Source organism: Hypomesus transpacificus, chromosome 11 (assembly GCF_021917145.1).
Source record: "Hypomesus transpacificus isolate Combined female chromosome 11, fHypTra1, whole genome shotgun sequence".
Taxonomy (NCBI): domain Eukaryota; kingdom Metazoa; phylum Chordata; class Actinopteri; order Osmeriformes; family Osmeridae; genus Hypomesus; species Hypomesus transpacificus.
The window spans coordinates 10,540,339-10,558,947 of NC_061070.1; the positions used below are offsets into that span (position 1 = coordinate 10,540,339).

The following is an 18,609-nucleotide window of genomic DNA, read 5'->3' on the forward strand; positions in this document are numbered from 1 at the left end:
TGTCGTTCAGAAGGTCTCTGGAGAAAGGCCTTCTGTGAAAGTCATACTGGCCGTGGTCCAAAGAGGGGCTGAATCTGTTGGCAGTGCTCTAAGCCCAGAAAAAGGTGGGAGTACAACCATGAAAAAACGTGAGATCTGTAAAGATGGCAGAATATCCTGATGATTACTCACAGTGTATTATGTGTTCCCAATTTATGCAGTTTCACCTGAGCAAAACTCTGAGCAACCAACATCAGATCAGAGGCGTTTTTCTTCCACTCAAGGTAAGATGACGAATCTTAATGTGTCGAAAGTAAATTGGAAATGTTGAGGGAATGTTTTTTGTGAGTAGTATTTAACTTTCCTTAATAAAGAACGTCGTGGAGATAGACCAGAGTGTATCTCTGAGGGTCACAGGATGGAGATCCTGGAGTTGAGTGGACGGTCAGCAAAGAATTGAATGTTGTGGCTCCTACACACCTGGTCATTAGTGTTTAATGTATAGAAAATGGAAGCAACCTCTTTTGCTTAAAGATCATACCCACAGCAACATGATAATGATGCTCTGATCGATGTCAAGCTCAGTGCTGTCCGTCATGCTTTTGAGGTTTCACTCTCATTGGTCATTTGTAAGGCAAGAACAATAGCCAATCAGGGGGTTCATCCATTTCACTTCCTTCTGTGCTCCAGATGATCCTCCAAGACCTTGAGTTCAAACAACCTGACCGTGTCAGGAAAGAACTTATGTGGACATATTCTCACTATGGCAGGAAAATGTGTGTGGTTAATATTAGTATCAGTTTAGTCGGGCCATTTTACAATATGGGACTGGTTATCTCTATTACTTTGCCAATTTATATAATCATCTATAGGCTTAATTAGTGCCTTCATTTGTGCCATTTGACGTTCCCACACAGCTTGGTATGTCATGTTGTGGGTGTATTAACCTGTGGGTTTACATGGCTGTATGTGTTCAGTTGTCAATGTTTCTCAAACATTTCTTCCTGAATTCTCCTAGAGGTGGACACTGCCAAGAAGGCTGGCATCCCCTAATATAAATATCCAGTCTGTTTCAAGGTTGGATGTCTGCCATATAGACTACTATGAGTGCTTGTTTGGGTGTTTGTCCTCCCCATAGAATAGCGGAGGCTTTGGTCTGGTATGGGGAAAACTCAGAGCCTTCACTGAGAATGCAGCAAACCGGGAAGGCATTGTTCAAGGATGCCAAGACGCTGGGGTGAGTTACATTGCAACCCACGGCTGGCCTTGTTGTCATATAAATGTGACTGCTATGAATACAAGTTGGATCATCTCTCTAATGTGTATACACACAAGTTCATGGAGGTACATGGATAATCTGTTCCTCTAGTTATTTTCCCACATACATACATTTTGGGAATCATTTGTGACGTTAGAGAAAATTGTGTTCATTTGTTAGATAAGTAATCATGAACATAACTCTTCCTCTACCTCAATTTTTACAGCTAAATCCGCCTGCCAGCTGGGTCAAGCTTCTAATAAGTATTCACATAATAAGTTCACATTTGTCACTGTTGTTTCATGATATTACAGTTAGGTATGATGTGAAGCTCAATCAGATACTATCACATTTGTGGTCATCTATGCATCTGTAATATAATAAAAAATGTCTTGAACAATGGTTTCCTCCTGAAGTAAACGGTTGGAAGAACTTGTCATCAATCATTGAACCTAGATGTGGCTCCCATTTCACTGAACAATGGCTCTGTTCTCTGACCCATATCTCCAGATGCAGACTGTGGACTTTTATGACATATTTTACGAGTCCATTGTGCTGAAAGTACTGGAATGCAGTGAGAAAATTCCTGATATCTCAAAGCCAATTCTTCAAACCCCATGGCTCTGTGAATGCACCAATAAAACAGTATGTGATCCACTCAATGTAAAGTGTTGTGTTGACTTTAATAACTGTCAATGTTATATTTATCATGATATATTAGTATTTGTTTGAGGCATTTGTGGTACATACACACCTTAAATTGTTAAAACTCCTGACAAAGGTGAGCCCAAATTCCTATTGTTTTTTTTCCTTTTAATTTGAGTTGTTTTTTCTGTTTACTGTTTCAGACTGTGATGTTCTATGCCTGAAAAAAAACTGCAATGTCCAGCGGTATGGAAAAGTCATTATAACTCTGGTCTGCATCTGCATCATTGGTAGCTTTACATTTAAGACCATGCATAGAGCGTGTAAAAGGAATCCTGCAGTAGCAACTGTTACCAATAGATGACAGTATATGAACACATTTGAAGTTGTGTTCTTGAACTGAAAAAAGCCAAGAATTACAGAAAGTATCAGGCTTTTCTGCAACTATCAAGCAATTAAACAAACTGATAGGAGCTATATATTTGATTAATCAGTAATTTATCTAAAGCTACAGTTGGTTAGATCCAGTCCTCCACGTATAGAGTTCTGGTGGACTGTGCTATCACCTATATGAGGGATTTCACTACATTGACCCAGAGTTTGCTTGGGCAGCTTACGCAAGTGAGAGAACGTCCACTGCCCATGATCTACCAGTTCTGTCTGCATATAGTTATAATGATTCTTTGTATATTCATAACGCAATTTACAACATGATACATGTGGCTGAAAATCAGTATGTAGCTTATGTATTGTGATGTTATTGTGCAAAAGAAAGCCCCTTACTAGTAAAATATCTTTACAATAGCCTAATACATCATGCTGGATGCAAAGAGTTGTAAGACCTTTTACTATTGATTTAATTAGCGGGATGTCTTTTCAAAGGTATGTTTCCAGTTTTAACACTTTCCTCTGCTTGCTGTTCTCAACTTCCAGGGTTTTTTCCAAGGATGAAGTGACTGCAGAGTGGTCCGATATCAACCCAAATGCAGGAACTAAAACAAGCCAACATTAATGATCTAGTGTCAAAAACGGCTTTATTTTTAAAAATATATTTGAAAAATGATACAATATGCACATTAAAATACATTTTCCAAAACAAAGTACAATATTCTTTACATACACGTCACCATATTTCATCTTGAAACTCCTCGACAGTTAATTACATATATCTGACATGCAAATAAGTATTTACTGCCTCTTGAGATTTCCTCAATACTTTTCAAAGCAAATTGTATCTAGAGGCACATATTGTACATTACACAGCTTGAGTACACCATTATTTCATTGTATTTAGAAGCACGTTGTTAGCATGTGTGTAGTAGCCCTTACCATTCTACTAGTCTGTTATATTGCTCACATATAACACATAACTCTGTTGGTTACAGTAAATACACAATGTGAAAACCAACTCAAACGTTTTGATGTTATAACATGTCCAGGAGTAGCTTATCAAATCTGACTTCCAGCTAAATCCATTCTAGAGTTTAGTATTTTCAAAACCTTCTGAAAATTGTTGTTCTAACTTTCTTATTCCCTCCACAGTTAGACTAGGGAGCCTCAGTGATGTCCTGTAAGAGTTAAGGGAATACTAAATCACTGTTAGCTTGTCAAGTACAACCTTTTATCCTCGTGTTCAACTCATCAGGAAGTCTCCACAACATGTGTAGCAGTCGTTGATGAAATACATTTTGTGATTGATGAATTTTCCTCCCAGGTTCTTAACAGTTTTGAGTTCAATGTTTCAAATAAACAGATGGATAATGTTATGATTTATGGACCAGCATACCATACCACTGCGAGAAAAAGATAAGTGACTAATGGAAAAGAGACTTTCTTATGTAATATTCTGATGGTAGTCCTTAATGGTATACAATTTATTTTAGTGTTCAATGAAGCCCTTTTTAACATATTAAACCTTCTTCTTCACATAACAGTAAAGCAGGAGTTAATATACACCTCTTGAATATATACATACATACATTTTAGATACATACAGACACTCAAACACACACACAGACACACACCACATGGACTTTCAATGTGTACATCACACACTGGAATAAGCCATCCCTGTATAATACACACATATTTATTGTTCAAATGAACAAGACAATTCACATTAAACATGTTATAAGATTGCATGGTTCTTGAATGTGGGAATACGCTCAAATCTTTATCTCAAATTATTTGAAATCATGTGAAAGGATCACATCATATAAATGACACATGCAGCAGAAATTAGCAGCTCTTCTCGGATTAATTTACATTTGTGTCAAAATCCAAAAAGTATTGCAATATACAGGCTTACGTGGTCTAATGTTTTCGACTTAATAGTTATAACCATTACACTTTTTGTCAAAGTCAACGTTAACTTCAGTATCTGGTAGTCACTGTCCCTCAAGATATTGTCATTATTTGCTTTATTATTGCATACTGTACTTAGGGGTTGTAATATATGCCTGTAAAATGTACATACTGTATATTAGTTTCGTTTAGATAATGCATCATCAAAACACATAAAAGTATAACGCAAAACATTGTGGAGTAAACAAACCTCACATCTTGAATACACCAATGTTCCCTTAACTGCAATACATGTTTTCCAAAACTATCTTAACAGAGATACATCTCCATCCTTTTTTTAGTATACTCTCTTCACACTTTTTGTCATTCATCACTACTATTTACCCTAATGTCATCCCTCCTTTCGTACTCCTCCTTTCCAGTCGAAAATCTGTGCAACTTCACTGTGTCCTCCTCTTCAGAATCTCTTCCCACTTCAGGCCATCTGTTCTTTATCTTGCTAGAAAACAAAGACAGTCAGTTTGGGCAGAATGTGCCAGAAGTTCTGCCTCCTCAGCTTCAGAGAAGGGAGACAAGCTATGTTAATATTATTTCCAGCTATCTACACAATCAATATCATCAGTATTTATTTATATTTCTTGTACTTTTGCAATATGCTTTTTAAAATAGTTTTTTGTTTTGTCATGGGTTCATTACAATATAATGTTAATCAAGGACATCACTCTACTTTCCCAACTCACTGATATTACAGTGAGTTGGGAACCATCACACACACACGCACACACACCTTAAGACCTTTCAGAGGTACCAGCATCACCCTGCCATATATCTGTCTTATAATATATACCTCAGACATGAATCAGCTTAACACCCGTCTCATTCATCAGCCCCCAGACCGTGAGACCGTCTCAGGGAGAAGGTGGGAGCTCCAGCCAAACTCTCCAGCCAAACATGATCTATCACTTTCAACACAACTCAGTCACACTGGGTGTGACTGAGTGGAATCTTTTCCCTCCTGTAAGTAAGATCTCAAAGGAAAAGTATAACATTGTGTACCTGCTTTTCTACTGTAGCCAGGGCATGTCCATTTTGTTCTGATGTCCCAGGGCAATCATTGAGTTTCGGTTTCTGCCAGGCAAGTCCACTGGTCCCAGGTCAGGCCTGGCAGGAGAATAGGATAACATTACTGGTGAACTCCATACCAATGACAAGCAGTAAGGTTTCTAGGGAGCAACATTAAACTGAAACTGGTCTAAGGATGGTACATACGTTGGCTTAAATTTCAAGGGGGACCTCAGATACTGTAAAAAATATATTTCTCTTCTGTCTCCAACAAGTCACGCTTTTATGCCTCGTTCCCCTCCGCCCCCCCCCCCCCCCACACTGTTGGGTCCAACCTACACCCCTGAAAGCATTATACGTGACTAGATTTAGATTCATCAAAAGAGTTACCAAGTTTATCCTCTATAGAAAAAACAAAATGTACATATATTTTACATATCTTTTGCTAATGCTTGTTAATCTAGGAGAAGAGGATCTCCCTTTACGTAAATTCAGTGTGGCCCATATCTCATCAGACCCATGTTGAATCTATGGGGATTTCTTCTCGTCTACTCCTCCAAGCATACCAGAAACCTGACAGAACAACCCCAAACACTATTTGCCTGGGTTATGGCCAAGCTCCCTACAGGAGGGGTGCCCCGCTGAAATCATGGAAAGGGTTGAAGGAATGAACAAATAGCTGTTCTCTCCACTAAGCCTGTAACTCCCACCAGATTCCTGTGTTCTACAACCCTTCAAACAAAGAAATACCACAATTTATACAGAGGCACACCCATCTTGCACATGCTAAAAAAAAATCAGTCCTCCACAAAAAATTGTTCAGGCTGTCAACGCTTGACATAAAGTATTTCTCTCTCACTTTCGCTCTCTTTGCTTCTCTCTCTCTTTTTCACTCAGAATGTTGAGTTTAAAGCCCTTGTGTAAAATAACTCACATTCCATCTGTAAGGACAATCTTGTTTTTGTTCAACAAATAAGGGAGGACCACAGACCATGGTAAATGTAATGTGGCTTTGAACCTGTGCCATTTAACCCCGTCTGTGCAAGTCAACATTCAGACCCGGATAAAACCCAAGGAAATCTTGGGTGCCATGCAGTAAACTATTTAGGAAGTCAGGGGTGGTAAACGGAAATAATGGGTTTACATTGCTGGGACATGATAACAACATTTGTGTAGTCACTGAATAAACCCCATAAAGTGTCTCTCTGGAATGTGCACCTGTTTCATGTTCTTATGTTTTCAAAATGATGTTGATTACATTTTTTGGGGTTTATGGAAAGACAAGGGCCGGGTTTCCCAGATTCGTTAAGAAGCTCTTAACGCCAAGAACTTCTTAGGAGCGTTCTAAGAACGCTCTAGAACGCTCTTAAGAAGCTCTTAGCGTTAAGAGCTTCTCAACGAATCTGGGAAACCCAGCCAAGGGGCGTATCCCACGGCCTGGTGCTAGAACGGTCATTGGTACTGGTCAAATGGCTCCATCTGCTGCCCGTTGGCTTTCTGGATAGACCAGTGCATGGCAGTCTGACACCTGAGCCAGATTACCTCATCAAACTGGGGTCGCAGGGGACTGCTTATATGAAGGGGAGAGAAAGGAAATGTGGGTCTCTTTTGTGTAGAGATGTAGCTTACCCAGGTATGTAGTTTCACTAAAGCTAGCTTGAAATATCTCAACCCCAAAATATAGTAAACCGTACTCAAGGTTTTGTTCCAAAATCTTTAAATACATCAGATCCAAATGTTCAAATCCTTATTCTGAAATTGTTGGACAATTGTAATATTGTATTAAATATTAAAATATTTTATTTTTCCATCTCTGATGTATGCATACTGGGTTCATTCTGTAAGGCTGGGTGTCAAACCAGCCCCCACCTCTCATATGCTAAAGTCTGGAGTTTCTGGACGGTCTCAACTTGATGGCTCTCACACCCCATTCAAGATTGGTCTGATTGGTTGACCTTTCTCCCCAGTTCCCCCTTGTCCTACTGTCCTACTCCTTGCTCACCTCTTGCTTTCTCTCTGATTTACAATGATCATGGTAGAGTAGGTAAGACTTAAAGCCTTGATTTTGTAACATGTTTGCCTTGTAATTGATTTCATTCATTTGCAATGTTATTTTTATGTATATGTAATTTTAACCTTACTTTGACCATTCTTGCTATGATTTAACCCATAGAGTCAAATAACTATAATTTCCATTTGTATTGGCATTATTTGTTTCATGCTAATACTGTTCGGTTTCCCATCTTCCTTTAAACCATAGGGGATTTGTTTTGGTTGTTTGGCAAATATTTAACCCCCTACAATTCCAACACATGAAAAGTAAACAAGGCATTTAACGTGAACCTTCTCCCAGAATGCCTGCACACTACACAGCAGCAACCCTGCTAAATGAATAAATGTAAATGTAAACCCATTTATATTCACCATTCCTCTTATTGGAAAATATCCTGCTCATCTGAAGTTTGTGTTTGTTACAGTAGTTGTATTTCTTTAAATACACAACTATATACAGTGCCCTCCAAAAGTATTGGAACAGTGAGGCGAATTCCTTTATTTTTGCTGTAGACTGAAAACATTTGGGCTTGACATCAAACGATGAATGTGAAACCAGAGATCAACGTTTCAGCTTTTATTTCCAGGTATTTACATCAGGATCTGATGCACAAATTAGAAAATATCACCTTTTTGTTCGAACCCACCCATTTGTCACGTGAGCAAAAGTATTGGAACATATGACTGACAGGTGTGTTTTGTTGCCCAGGTGTGTCCTATTACATACATTATTCAATCAATAAATACCACTGTATGTCTACACTCAGGTTCAGATTGGGTAAGATAGGTTTTGTCTATGCAGACTGTATTCAGAGGTGAAAACAACATGAAAACCGGAGCGCTGTCTTTGGGTGAAAAACAAGCAATTGTGAGTCTTAGAGAAGATGGAAAATCAATCAGAGCCATTGCAGAAACATTGGCCATAGCCAGTACAACCATTTGGAATGTCCTGAAGAAGAAGAAAACTACTGGTGTACTAAGTAACAGACGTCGAACAGGTAGACCAAGGAAAACATCAGCAGTTGATGACAGAAACATTGTGAGAGCTGTAAAGAAAGACCCTAAAACAACTGTTAGTGAGATCAGCAACAACCTCCAGATGGCAGGAGTGAAGGTATCACTATCTACTGTTCGCAGAAGACTTCATGAACAAAAGTACAAGGGCTACACCAGAAGATGCAAACCACTCATTAGCAAGAAGAATAGGAAGGCCAGGCTGGAATTTGCCAAAAAGTACAGAGATGAACCTCAAAAATTCTGGGACAAAGTTTTATGGACTGATGAGACAAAGATTAACTTTTACCAAAGTGATGGAAAGGCTAAAGTTTGGAGAAAGAAAGGAACTGCTCATGATCCCAAACACACAAGCTCATCTGTGAAACACGGTGGAGGTAATGTCATGGCTTGGGCTTGCATGGCTTCTTCTAGGACGGGCTCATTAATCTTCATTGAGGATGTAACACATGATGGCAGCAGCAAAATGAACTCGGAAGTCTACAGAAACATTTTGTCTGCCAATTTAAGGAAAGATGCAACCAAACTGATTGGCAGAGCCTTCATCATGCAGCAAGATAACGACCCAAAACACACTGCCAAAACAACAAAGGAGTTCATCAGGGGCAAGAAATGGAAGGTATTAGACTGGCCAAGTCAATCTCCAGACTTAAACCCTATAGAGCATGCATTTTACCTGCTTAAGAGGAGACTGAAGGGAGGAACCCCACAAAACAAACAACAACTGAAAGAGGCTGCAGTGAAAGCCTGGGAAAGCATAAAAAAGGAAGAATGCAAAAGTTTGGTGACGTCAATGGGTCACAGACTTGCTGCAGTTATTGAAAGCAAAGGATTTGCAACTAAATATTAAGTCTTATTCACTTAAATATGTTTTAAGTATATCTGTTCCAATACTTTTGCTCACATGACAAATGGGTGGATTCAAACAAAATGTGATATTTTCTTAGTTGTGCATCAGATCCTGATGTAAATACCTGGAAATAAAAGCTGAAACGTTGATCTCTGGTCTCACGTTCATTATTTGATGTCAAGCCCAAATGTTTTCAGTCTACAGCAAAAATAAAGGAATTCGCCTCACTGTTCCAATACTTTTGGAGGGCACTGTAAGTCCTGGCTAAGTGTGTCCTCACCGGTAGAGTTGTGGACAGGACATCTTCAGGGACGTGGAGGTCAGACTCAGTCTGCTCTGGTTTCGTAGCTTGCTCTTCTTTACCAGGTCTTTCACTCGCCCCCATGTGTAATTCTCACTCTGCTTTACACACACACACACGCACATGCACAAACAATTTAAACATTGGGATTTTTGGTAATGTGCATACACAACAAAGGGTGGAGAGGCGGAATTTTTTTTTGACCTGCAGCGCCTTGTAACTAAAATACTTGAAAACAAGTGTTCATCATTATTTATGGCCCATATTTTTGGGGATCAAGTTGTCTGCTGTTTGTTGAACTTTACACCTCATGACATAAATCACATGATTTCTCTTCATCCTCCTCCAGTCACTTAATTAAGATGTTTAGCAGGCTAGTAGATCTCATTAAAGTACTGTACCGTACATCCTAGAAATACTGTACATTTGATTTACTTTACATTTGGTTCCCTTCATAAAAGTCAAACCTAATCACGTGTATGTCTCTGCGTGTGTCTCTTACTTGGGAGTTAGCCAAGCACAGAGTAAACACGTGAAGGATGTTGCATTCCACCCCAGTGAATCGCAGAGGAAACGTTGTGTGCCGTGACTCACCCGTCTGTGGGGGGCAGAGAGCCGCTCGGAGCTGTCACAGAGATACCGCGCTTCCCCCTCCGTGTAGCTCCTCCGGTTCAGACCTCGCCTCCACAGAGGCACAGACCCCAGAGATTGGCATCCAGCCTCACTGCCAACATCTGCCCACAGAGACACAGGTGAAATGGATCATTAAGTGGTGTGTGGGTGTGCGTGTGTGGACAATCCCTGTTTGCCTTAGCACTGGGATCAGGGGGTTTCTTACAGTACAAAATCATGCTGTATCCTGCCACAATCTTCCCTGGTCACTTAGTCCCCTTTTCCCACCCCAGCTCCAGTTTCCTGCCCATCGGAGGAAGGAATTAGGAATTCCTGAAACCACGGGACGTTGTATGTTCCCCTCCATTCGCAGGATGCCAGGAATTTTCCTGCTCAAGTAATAATTTCCGACGTGCCCTCAGGCCCACTAGACTGTCACTCGCCTACCTGAGGACATGTGAGCCCCTCCAAAAACAAAAACACAGAGAACCGCAAAAACATTTGGGGAAATGACTCGGTTGCTGGGTGACTAACTTCGGCCAGGAATGCCAGCTGAAATGTGGGAACATCAGACAGAAAGCACACCTGAGGTCCCCCCCCGGTCATGTTTTGAAACCTGAGAATTGCTAATGCTCTGAAACAATAAATCTATTTGATTCTGAGAAAACCTTCAAGTCAAAGCCCACTTTGACTTTAGAAGAGTATTTTGTCATCTTGTGTGTGTTAATGAACCCAATAAGACCAGGTTATGAAGTGCAGATCCAGATGCTTATAATGGAAATAAAAGAAGAATGAAGGGAAAGCAGGGTTTAACTGAAAATGTCAGATTGAATTACTATCAAACCAGGACAACTGAGACTAAACAGAATAGTTTATATTTAGTCCTATACAGTGACTGGTTGAAAGTGTCTCAGTTAATGGTATGTAATGTGCAAAGCCCACACTAGCAAAGTTAAATCAAGTGGACCTCAAAAATGAAAAGTAAAAAGAAAAGAAAAATTGGTCTGTACTGTACAATTAAGAATGACTTGACCTGTGAATGACCTGGCAATACCTTTATTGACTGTAATGCACTAAATGTGAAGGTTTTTATGAGTTGGTTAGTGTTTTACTATATTTACGAATGTGATTAACAATAGATAAGGTACACTGCATTCTGACAATGTAATCGACTGTGTTGACTAGGAAATTGCATTGCCTAGACTGAAATTCCTACTGACCTCTCCGTAATGTGAGGGCCGGGTGGCGCGTGACCTCTGGGATAGTGGACAGGTCAGACAAGGTACTGTTGGAGGAGTTGAGGAACTCCCCTCTGGAGAGCTTCTTCAGGTCCTGGAAAGCCAGACTAGCTGCCCCACAGCTACAGTGCTGCTGGAAGAAGTCCTAAAGGAACAGACAGGAAGACAAGACCCAGGCATGACAGTCAGTGTTTAGGATATGTGCTAGATCAGCTTTTTTGTATGCCAGAAAGTATGTATGCCTTTGGTCACCCACGGTTATACTAATAACTAACATGATATCACAGTCAGAGTACTGTACTGTGGCTTCCTCACAACATCCTAGCTTAGAACAGACAGACCTTGGCAAGAACAAGAACACTTATGCACATTAAGTATGTTTTTATTATTTCAATCTGAGTTTGTTGTTTTTCTCACTCCTGGGTCTTTCAACTCTACATGCTTTGGTTCCAAGTAACCATCTGTTACAAATTCAGGTTATGGACGCCACACAAAGGTGCTCTATTGTTGTACTGTATGTTGCCAGGCACTTTAAAAGAGTTAGATATTTTGGTTTTACTATCCAAAACTGAATTTGGTAACTGTTTTCACCCTGTAAAACATAATTCAGCATTCCGTACATAGATAAATAAGAAGCCTACCTCTAGGTCCACTAAAAACATATACAAATGTTCATCATTTTAAGGCTCAAAAGAAAACAGTTTATGTAAGGAACAATTTCTCAGTAAAATCCAGTCTGTACCATATCACACTGTTATATAACATCATCACATACCTAAAAATATATTGTTTAGTCTGACAAAAAAAAAAATCCTCTACCTAACCTGTTCCATATCACTAAGCGTTTACATTCACTGAAGACAGAGAAGAGCACAGGATGATAAACAGCGGCTGCGGTCCCTCTCCATGACATTGTTTTTGTTGTTACAGGTTGGCGGCGATCTGACATCTCTCGCTGCATGCAGCACAACTGCACTTCTCATCGCGTAAAAGACATGTCCAGCCCTGGGAGGGTGGCTGTCACCGACCATGTTTTCACTGTGGTCTACACCACCTACGAGGACCTGCGCATCTGTGTGTGCTTAGCTCTGTGGCCCATCTCAAGAGACTCATGTGAGGGGAGTTGTTCCAAGGCAAGCCTGGGACCTTTGACCCCCCCAGAAGAGGATTAGGCTGCTAGAGGTATTATGTGGTTTCCAGAACCCCTGGAATGTTCCCTGCATCACTTCCTGCCCCTTAATAACCCAGGGACAGGTTTAGGATGTTGTCTTTGTGTGAGATAATGCAGCTCTGAGAATAGAGAAGGAGGAGGCTATTGGGAGTGAGCTCACATTCATTTCTGGATGTTGTAAAAGTGATTATTGTGTATTATCTGTTAGTCGAGAAAGCCTGGATATTTTTTGTCATTAAAAAAATCCAAAAATCCTTTCATGCGGTTGTGTTTTCTTCCTATCAAGGTCACAAGAAGAACTCTTGGCACGAGCACATGTCAACTTAGTTTAGCTGTTTATATTCAGCAGCAACTGCTGTTATGGGATAGCTACTTCTCTTTGTGGAAGTTGAAAGAGAACAACTTAGTGGTTCCATAACATGAGTGATCAAAAACAGGAGTAAGGGAGAAAAGTCTTTCTTTGTAGGTGGTAATGTCAATTGTCTGGGACTCATAGTGTTAATTATGTGTACGGCTGTGAGGTGCTGCTAATGAGAAAGATGAGGTGGAGGCTGAATAGGCTCAGGGATTGGAGAGTGTCTATTTAGTCCATTCAGTGGGGTGTGCTTGCCTTCGGTGAGCACAAACCATTGTTATCTCACATATATATTATTATTATTGTTTATTTTCGCGCCCCTAAGGCTCAGTCAATATTTGGACTACATAGACAACGTCGATGTCAAAAGGTTCGTCTTGGTCGCGATTGCGTTGGTTCTATTGGGATTTATGTTCCGTTGCACGGTTGAGGTTTTAATTAAGTTTTTGTGGCAAAAGTAAAGCTAACGGTGGCTAACTTGCTAGCCACATTCACTGACGCTACTGACGTCACTAACGTCACGAAATATCGCGTGACTACCTCTAGCAGAACATTAGTTTAGCAGCTCGTTAACTTCTGGGAGATAGCTAGGCCAACTGCTTTACTGCAAGGGAGGAGCAGAAACGCCACAAGCAAATAGGCCAGGGTGATAACTATTTACTCATTTTACTTTGAGATACTTTTACTTTGTGATATGAAACACAATTGTGAAGTGTAATGTACAATATAAGCTGATATAAGGAAGTTGTTACGTCTACTTTCGGAAACAGTAGTCTACTATTTCACTGAAGCATTAGCATCATGACATTAGCCTCTTGCCCGGGCAACACATACTATAGCGGTCCATGATGCATCTGTTTTCAATCGTTAAAATAAACATTCTTTTCCAATACATTCTCGTTGTAGGATTTATCATGACATTATATTACAAGTAAACGATTTGGGTGAAATTATCATTACCTGTGGTTTCAAACTAATGTAGCTCACTGCAACACTGTACAGTAGCCTAGAAGGGTACTTACAAAACAGCGTTAGCGGCTAGATAAAGACTACTAACAGAACAGCGCTAGCGGCTAGGTAAAGACTACTAACAGAACAGTGCTAGCGGCTAGGTAGCCTAGTAGGCTACTGTAGCTAACAAAAACATCTCCACAGCTGTTTACAGGACTGTAGGAAGTCAAACGGCGGCACATGTTTTTGGTGAAACTATCTAACTAGTGACTACTAACCTGAACTCCATTGCCACAGCCTAAACTTTGTCAATCTGTTCATGAAAATAATTCATTTCAGCCTAGACCGTACAATGGAAGTAACGTTAAATCGAATTCAACCAACGCAATCGCGACCAAGACAGTCTAGTTGTAGTTGTAGCCTACAATCTACCGGGGCAGCTTCTCCACACAGCAGGGCTATATCGCATTTTGCCTTGTTACTGACAATGATCGCTACCACTGACATTCTTATGAATAAGTGATTTTCCCCTAAATAAATGTCAAGCTTATTTACGATTTTTGGGGCATATTTTCAGTTAGCAGATGATACTATTTGAATCGCGATTCCATCTGAGATAGCTAGCTACTGCTGGTAACGTTGTTGTTAAACTACATTTCAAAGGGGGTTCTTTATTTATGAATTAATGCAATATGAGTAGGCTAAATGCCTGAAAATATCACGAGAATGGAAAAACTTACAATGACGTTTATGTCATAGAGATTAGGTCAATTTTTACACCGGTCTGCCAAATGTATTCGTTTTGATTCAACTATGAGGTTGCTGATCACCATTCCCTCTTGCAGGGGAAATGAGAAGACAACTATTTCATTCTACTCTTCACTCTTAGTATTTTGAGTTGTAAATGAGCAGAAAAAAATATGCTTTTATGCTTTTTTAAATCTACTTAATATACAGAAATGTAATTTAAATATGAACCCCTGCAACCAACACAAGTAAGCAAGCACACCCTACAATTTCCCCAGAAATTGTACCATCTCTAGTTGGATCTTAAGACGCGTCTCAGATAAGCTGCTTCTCTGTTTGATGTGTCATCTTCACACTAGCCTTGTGGCATCGCCTTTGAATTGCTCACAACAGGACACCTGACTTTGGACTGGGAAGGAACAACTGGTGTGGTCTTGGATGGGCCCGTCTTTCAGTTTTCTTTTGCAATGGATAGACAGTTTAATGTTCACATTCTATAAACAAAGAAATAAATAGGAGTATCATTGTGAGAGAAAGTCATGACCTTAAAGCCTTTAAACAGCGTTCAACTTGATAGAGGGGCTGTGTGAGAACTGTTCATAGATTCAGAGCTCACTCGCTTCTCACTACTCACTGTTTTCTATTGCTCGTCTCTCTCTACCTCTCTTTTTGCTCTCTAAGCTCTCCCTCTCTGTCTCTCTGTCATCGCCTCTTCCAACTCTCTCCCTCTCCCTCTCCCTCTCCCTGTCCCACTCCCTCTCTTTCTCCCTCTTTCTCTCACTCTCCCTCTTTCTCTCTTTGAAGGCTTTGAAGTGGAGGCTCCTGCTGGGTTTACCCACTGTTTTGGTGGAAAGCTTTTCCGGCCCCCAGGCCCAAACTGACATAGCTAGTTTCGAACCAGCTCTGTGAATCCCCCTGAACATGGCTGCTGCAGTATTTTGCCTCGCCTTTTTCACCAGGAAAAAACAAGAAGTCCACAACAATGTGGGAGTACAAAGGCAGAAATCACTAGAGAGGGGTAAAGTTCAATATTATTCAGAAAGGTGACGCCTAAAATTTAGAAAAATATGTTACTGTCAGGAAATTATATTTTTGAAGGACTTGGACACAGTATTGTACAGTAGGTGCATCCAGCTAAGGGTTTACACCAGATATTACTTTGCACCAAAAACACTCTCTATCTGAGTGCATATTATCGCTGTAATTGTTTTGAAGAGCAACAATACTTAGTTCCACTGGCATTGGTTAGATAACATTAGGACCCCAGTTATTAATCCTGTTTGGGGAAGGAAAGTGAGAGTGAGGAAAACTGGGCCGTGGATTTTATAGGTTACACATTGTTAACTGGGCAGAATTTCTGCCATTTTATGAGCGCTTACTGGAATACTACCCAAATGGTGCTTACAACAGAAAAATAACAAACATATTCTTGCCCTGTGCTACTTCTTTGCTGACGCTGCGCTTGCTTGCACTTGTTTGTGCAATCTGTGCTTACATCCAATTTAAGGCTAGGTGTGAGAGAGGGACATTCTGAATCAAGCTTACTTATAAACCTGCAAAGCAATCCTTCTGTTTAAGAGCATTTGGGATGACTGGGGCCAGTTTATTTAGATTCAGGGGCATAAACAGGATCTGGGTTTGTGATTTCACAATTAAGGTCATGGGGGCCCATAACAAAACAAATCTGAAAACTGAAGTTCTGCAATGTGACATGTATAACCTACAGTGTTTCCTCACAGGTGTCAGGAAAAGCCTCTGAAGTTTGTTGCATCCGATTGCCCCAATTGCACATATGTCCCTTTGTGATGCTTCAAGGACATTCCAAAATGTGTGCCCCACATGCATTTCCATAGGCTTGCAGGGGGATGACGCCAGCTGTTTATTACTGAAAATACGCTTTCATCCAGCAAGATTAACAACTCACCAGTGACTTTAGAGGACAAGCCATCTGGTAATTTATCTCTGAGGGAATGTACTGTACCTCCTAACTAAGATCAATAACAACAGTCATTTTAGTTTTCCCTAAAATGATCTACCATTAGATTGATGTTGACACATCAATACTGAAGCACTTCACCTGTCAGAACATTGTACATCATGGTTTTCAAATAAAACCACCATGTTTATCTCTAAATAGAGAGAAGGGCAAGTGGATTTCAGTGTACACTGGACACTGCTGCTCACATCTTTGGTCTTGGTCATCCTGTTGTCCTTCTGCAGGCTGCAGATCTGTTTCTGGAGTCCCAGGTTGGTCTCCTGGAGCTGGCCGATCTTCTCAATGAGCTGGCAGATGTGTTCCAGGTAGCCCAGACCGGAGCCCAGGGGGTTGGAGTTGGCTTTCTGGACCTGTGTGACCAGGACAGAAGGAGTCAGAGTAGACTGATAAGTGTCAGGTAGGTGTGCTAAATACTGTTGTTACACACTACACCTGGTTTGGTAACAATGAGGAGCAAGCTACAGTACCTTACAAAATATTAGAGCTACAGACATTACTGCACATACGGAAATAACATAAATTTGGACCACTTGTTGTTTGAGTCGTGTTTGAAGGTAACAGTAGAACTGTTAAGTTTACTCCTGTATGACTGTTCTTTCGGCAAGAGCGGCAGTAAAGCATTGTGTTCAACTGTGATGAATTGATCTTTTTTTTTAATATAAATCTATCCGCTTGTCTTTAAGCGTAAACTCAAAAAACATCACAGTTGTTATATTCTTGTAGAGGTACATTTGTGCAGTATATTTTTGAAAAATACTGTGGACCCTGACATGCCTTCTAAAAAGGTGCTCTATTACACGGTTCAAACACCGCTGTCTTAACACTGGTGTTATGTCAGATGACGTAACCTGTCAAGGATGATGTCTGCTATTCAACACCTCAGCACAATTTCATCATCACTTCAGAATGTTCGGATAGAGGTGTTTTATGACTACCAAAACATTGTTATATGTGAATCCCCATAGGTCGCTTTTACAACTTGTAATCATTGTCCAAACCCATAAATGCATTCCAGTGTCCGGGCTGTTTGTTTTATCTTGAAAATCATGTTAGGAGTAACCAGATGGATGTTAGAAGACTGCAAGGGATTATGGGTATAAGCTTGTTTTGGTGACCTTATATAATAACGGCATACCACAGTGTCAGTGTATATGTTCTTGCCTGTTTGAGTAATCGTAACTTGTCATTTACAGCATTACCATAATGGTCATTTAGAGGCTTTGGCCCAAACATTAAAATAGTACGTCTACCACTGCCCAAAAGTTCAGGAACTTCAGCATTAGGAATGATTTAAGATAAAATACTGGTAATGTAAGAGTGATGGGAACTATATAGCTGTTGGGTAGATTTGCAGAGGTGAAAACAGTGAGGACCAATATGACTGTGAAGTGTTCATGAGCAGGATGAAGCAGGGAAGTCATTTCTGTCGCTGATCAAATATATGACCACATCAGCAAAAACACCATTGTTTGTTTGTTCACCCTGGTGCAGTTTGCTTTGCCAGAGAGCGACAGATGTTCAGGTTTTTCAGCAATATGAAAAGGAAATTTTGAGCAAATATTTATACAATCGTCAACATTCCAAATACTGTCCCAACAAAAGCAGGAAGTGAGCTTCGGTCTGGGCCTTTTCCCTCTCTCACAAGGTCTTTTTCCGTGTCTCTCCTGTGAAACCCCAGTAAGGGACCTGTGCACTGATGGAAAGAGGGACCAAACAATGGGAAACCAAGACATAACAACCAGGGGGATGACATCACTCGTTTCCTCTGACGGAGAGACAGAACGACCCTCTGCACATCACAGGCTCGGGGCTTCAGAGGCACAGCCATGAACACATTTCCCTTCATTCAGTAGTTGTCACAGACTTATTTATGGATTACGTGTGCCTTGTAATGTATTTAAGTACCTGTTCCCGAGCATTTTGAAAACTTCAAGCATTTTCAGGAGTCCGCTATGTTATTTTTTGTTTCACGTTTAAAATGGGAGTTTATATTTAAAAACTACCCAAAATCCCTTTTTACATGACAGGAATGCCATAAAAAGCTAAGGTTGGCACAAATCAAAAACTACTGCTT

General features: G+C 40.4%; 1 protein-coding gene across 4 annotated transcripts in view; it reads right to left on the reverse strand.

Moving 5' to 3' along the window:
• Nucleotides 1–2,882: 2,882 nt before the first annotated feature.
• The window catches only part of si:ch211-250c4.3 (uncharacterized protein LOC100535981 homolog), a 32,788-nt gene continuing 17,061 nt past the window's right edge, over nt 2,883–18,609 (reverse strand). The window contains exons 3-8 of one of the 4 annotated variants that reach the window (XM_047028953.1): nt 16,724–16,885; nt 11,298–11,460; nt 10,060–10,199; nt 9,445–9,566; nt 5,243–5,347; nt 2,883–4,681 (exon numbers count right to left, since the gene is read on the reverse strand). In XM_047028953.1, the coding sequence (XP_046884909.1) occupies nt 5,251–5,347; nt 9,445–9,566; nt 10,060–10,199; nt 11,298–11,460; nt 16,724–16,885 (684 nt within the window). In that variant the 3' untranslated portion in view covers nt 2,883–4,681; nt 5,243–5,250. Of the gene's footprint in view, nt 4,686–5,242; nt 5,348–9,444; nt 9,567–10,059; nt 10,200–11,297; nt 11,461–16,723; nt 16,886–18,609 lie in introns of all 4 variants that reach the window. The other 3 variants (XM_047028955.1, XM_047028952.1, XM_047028954.1) reach the window with 3 other exon arrangements.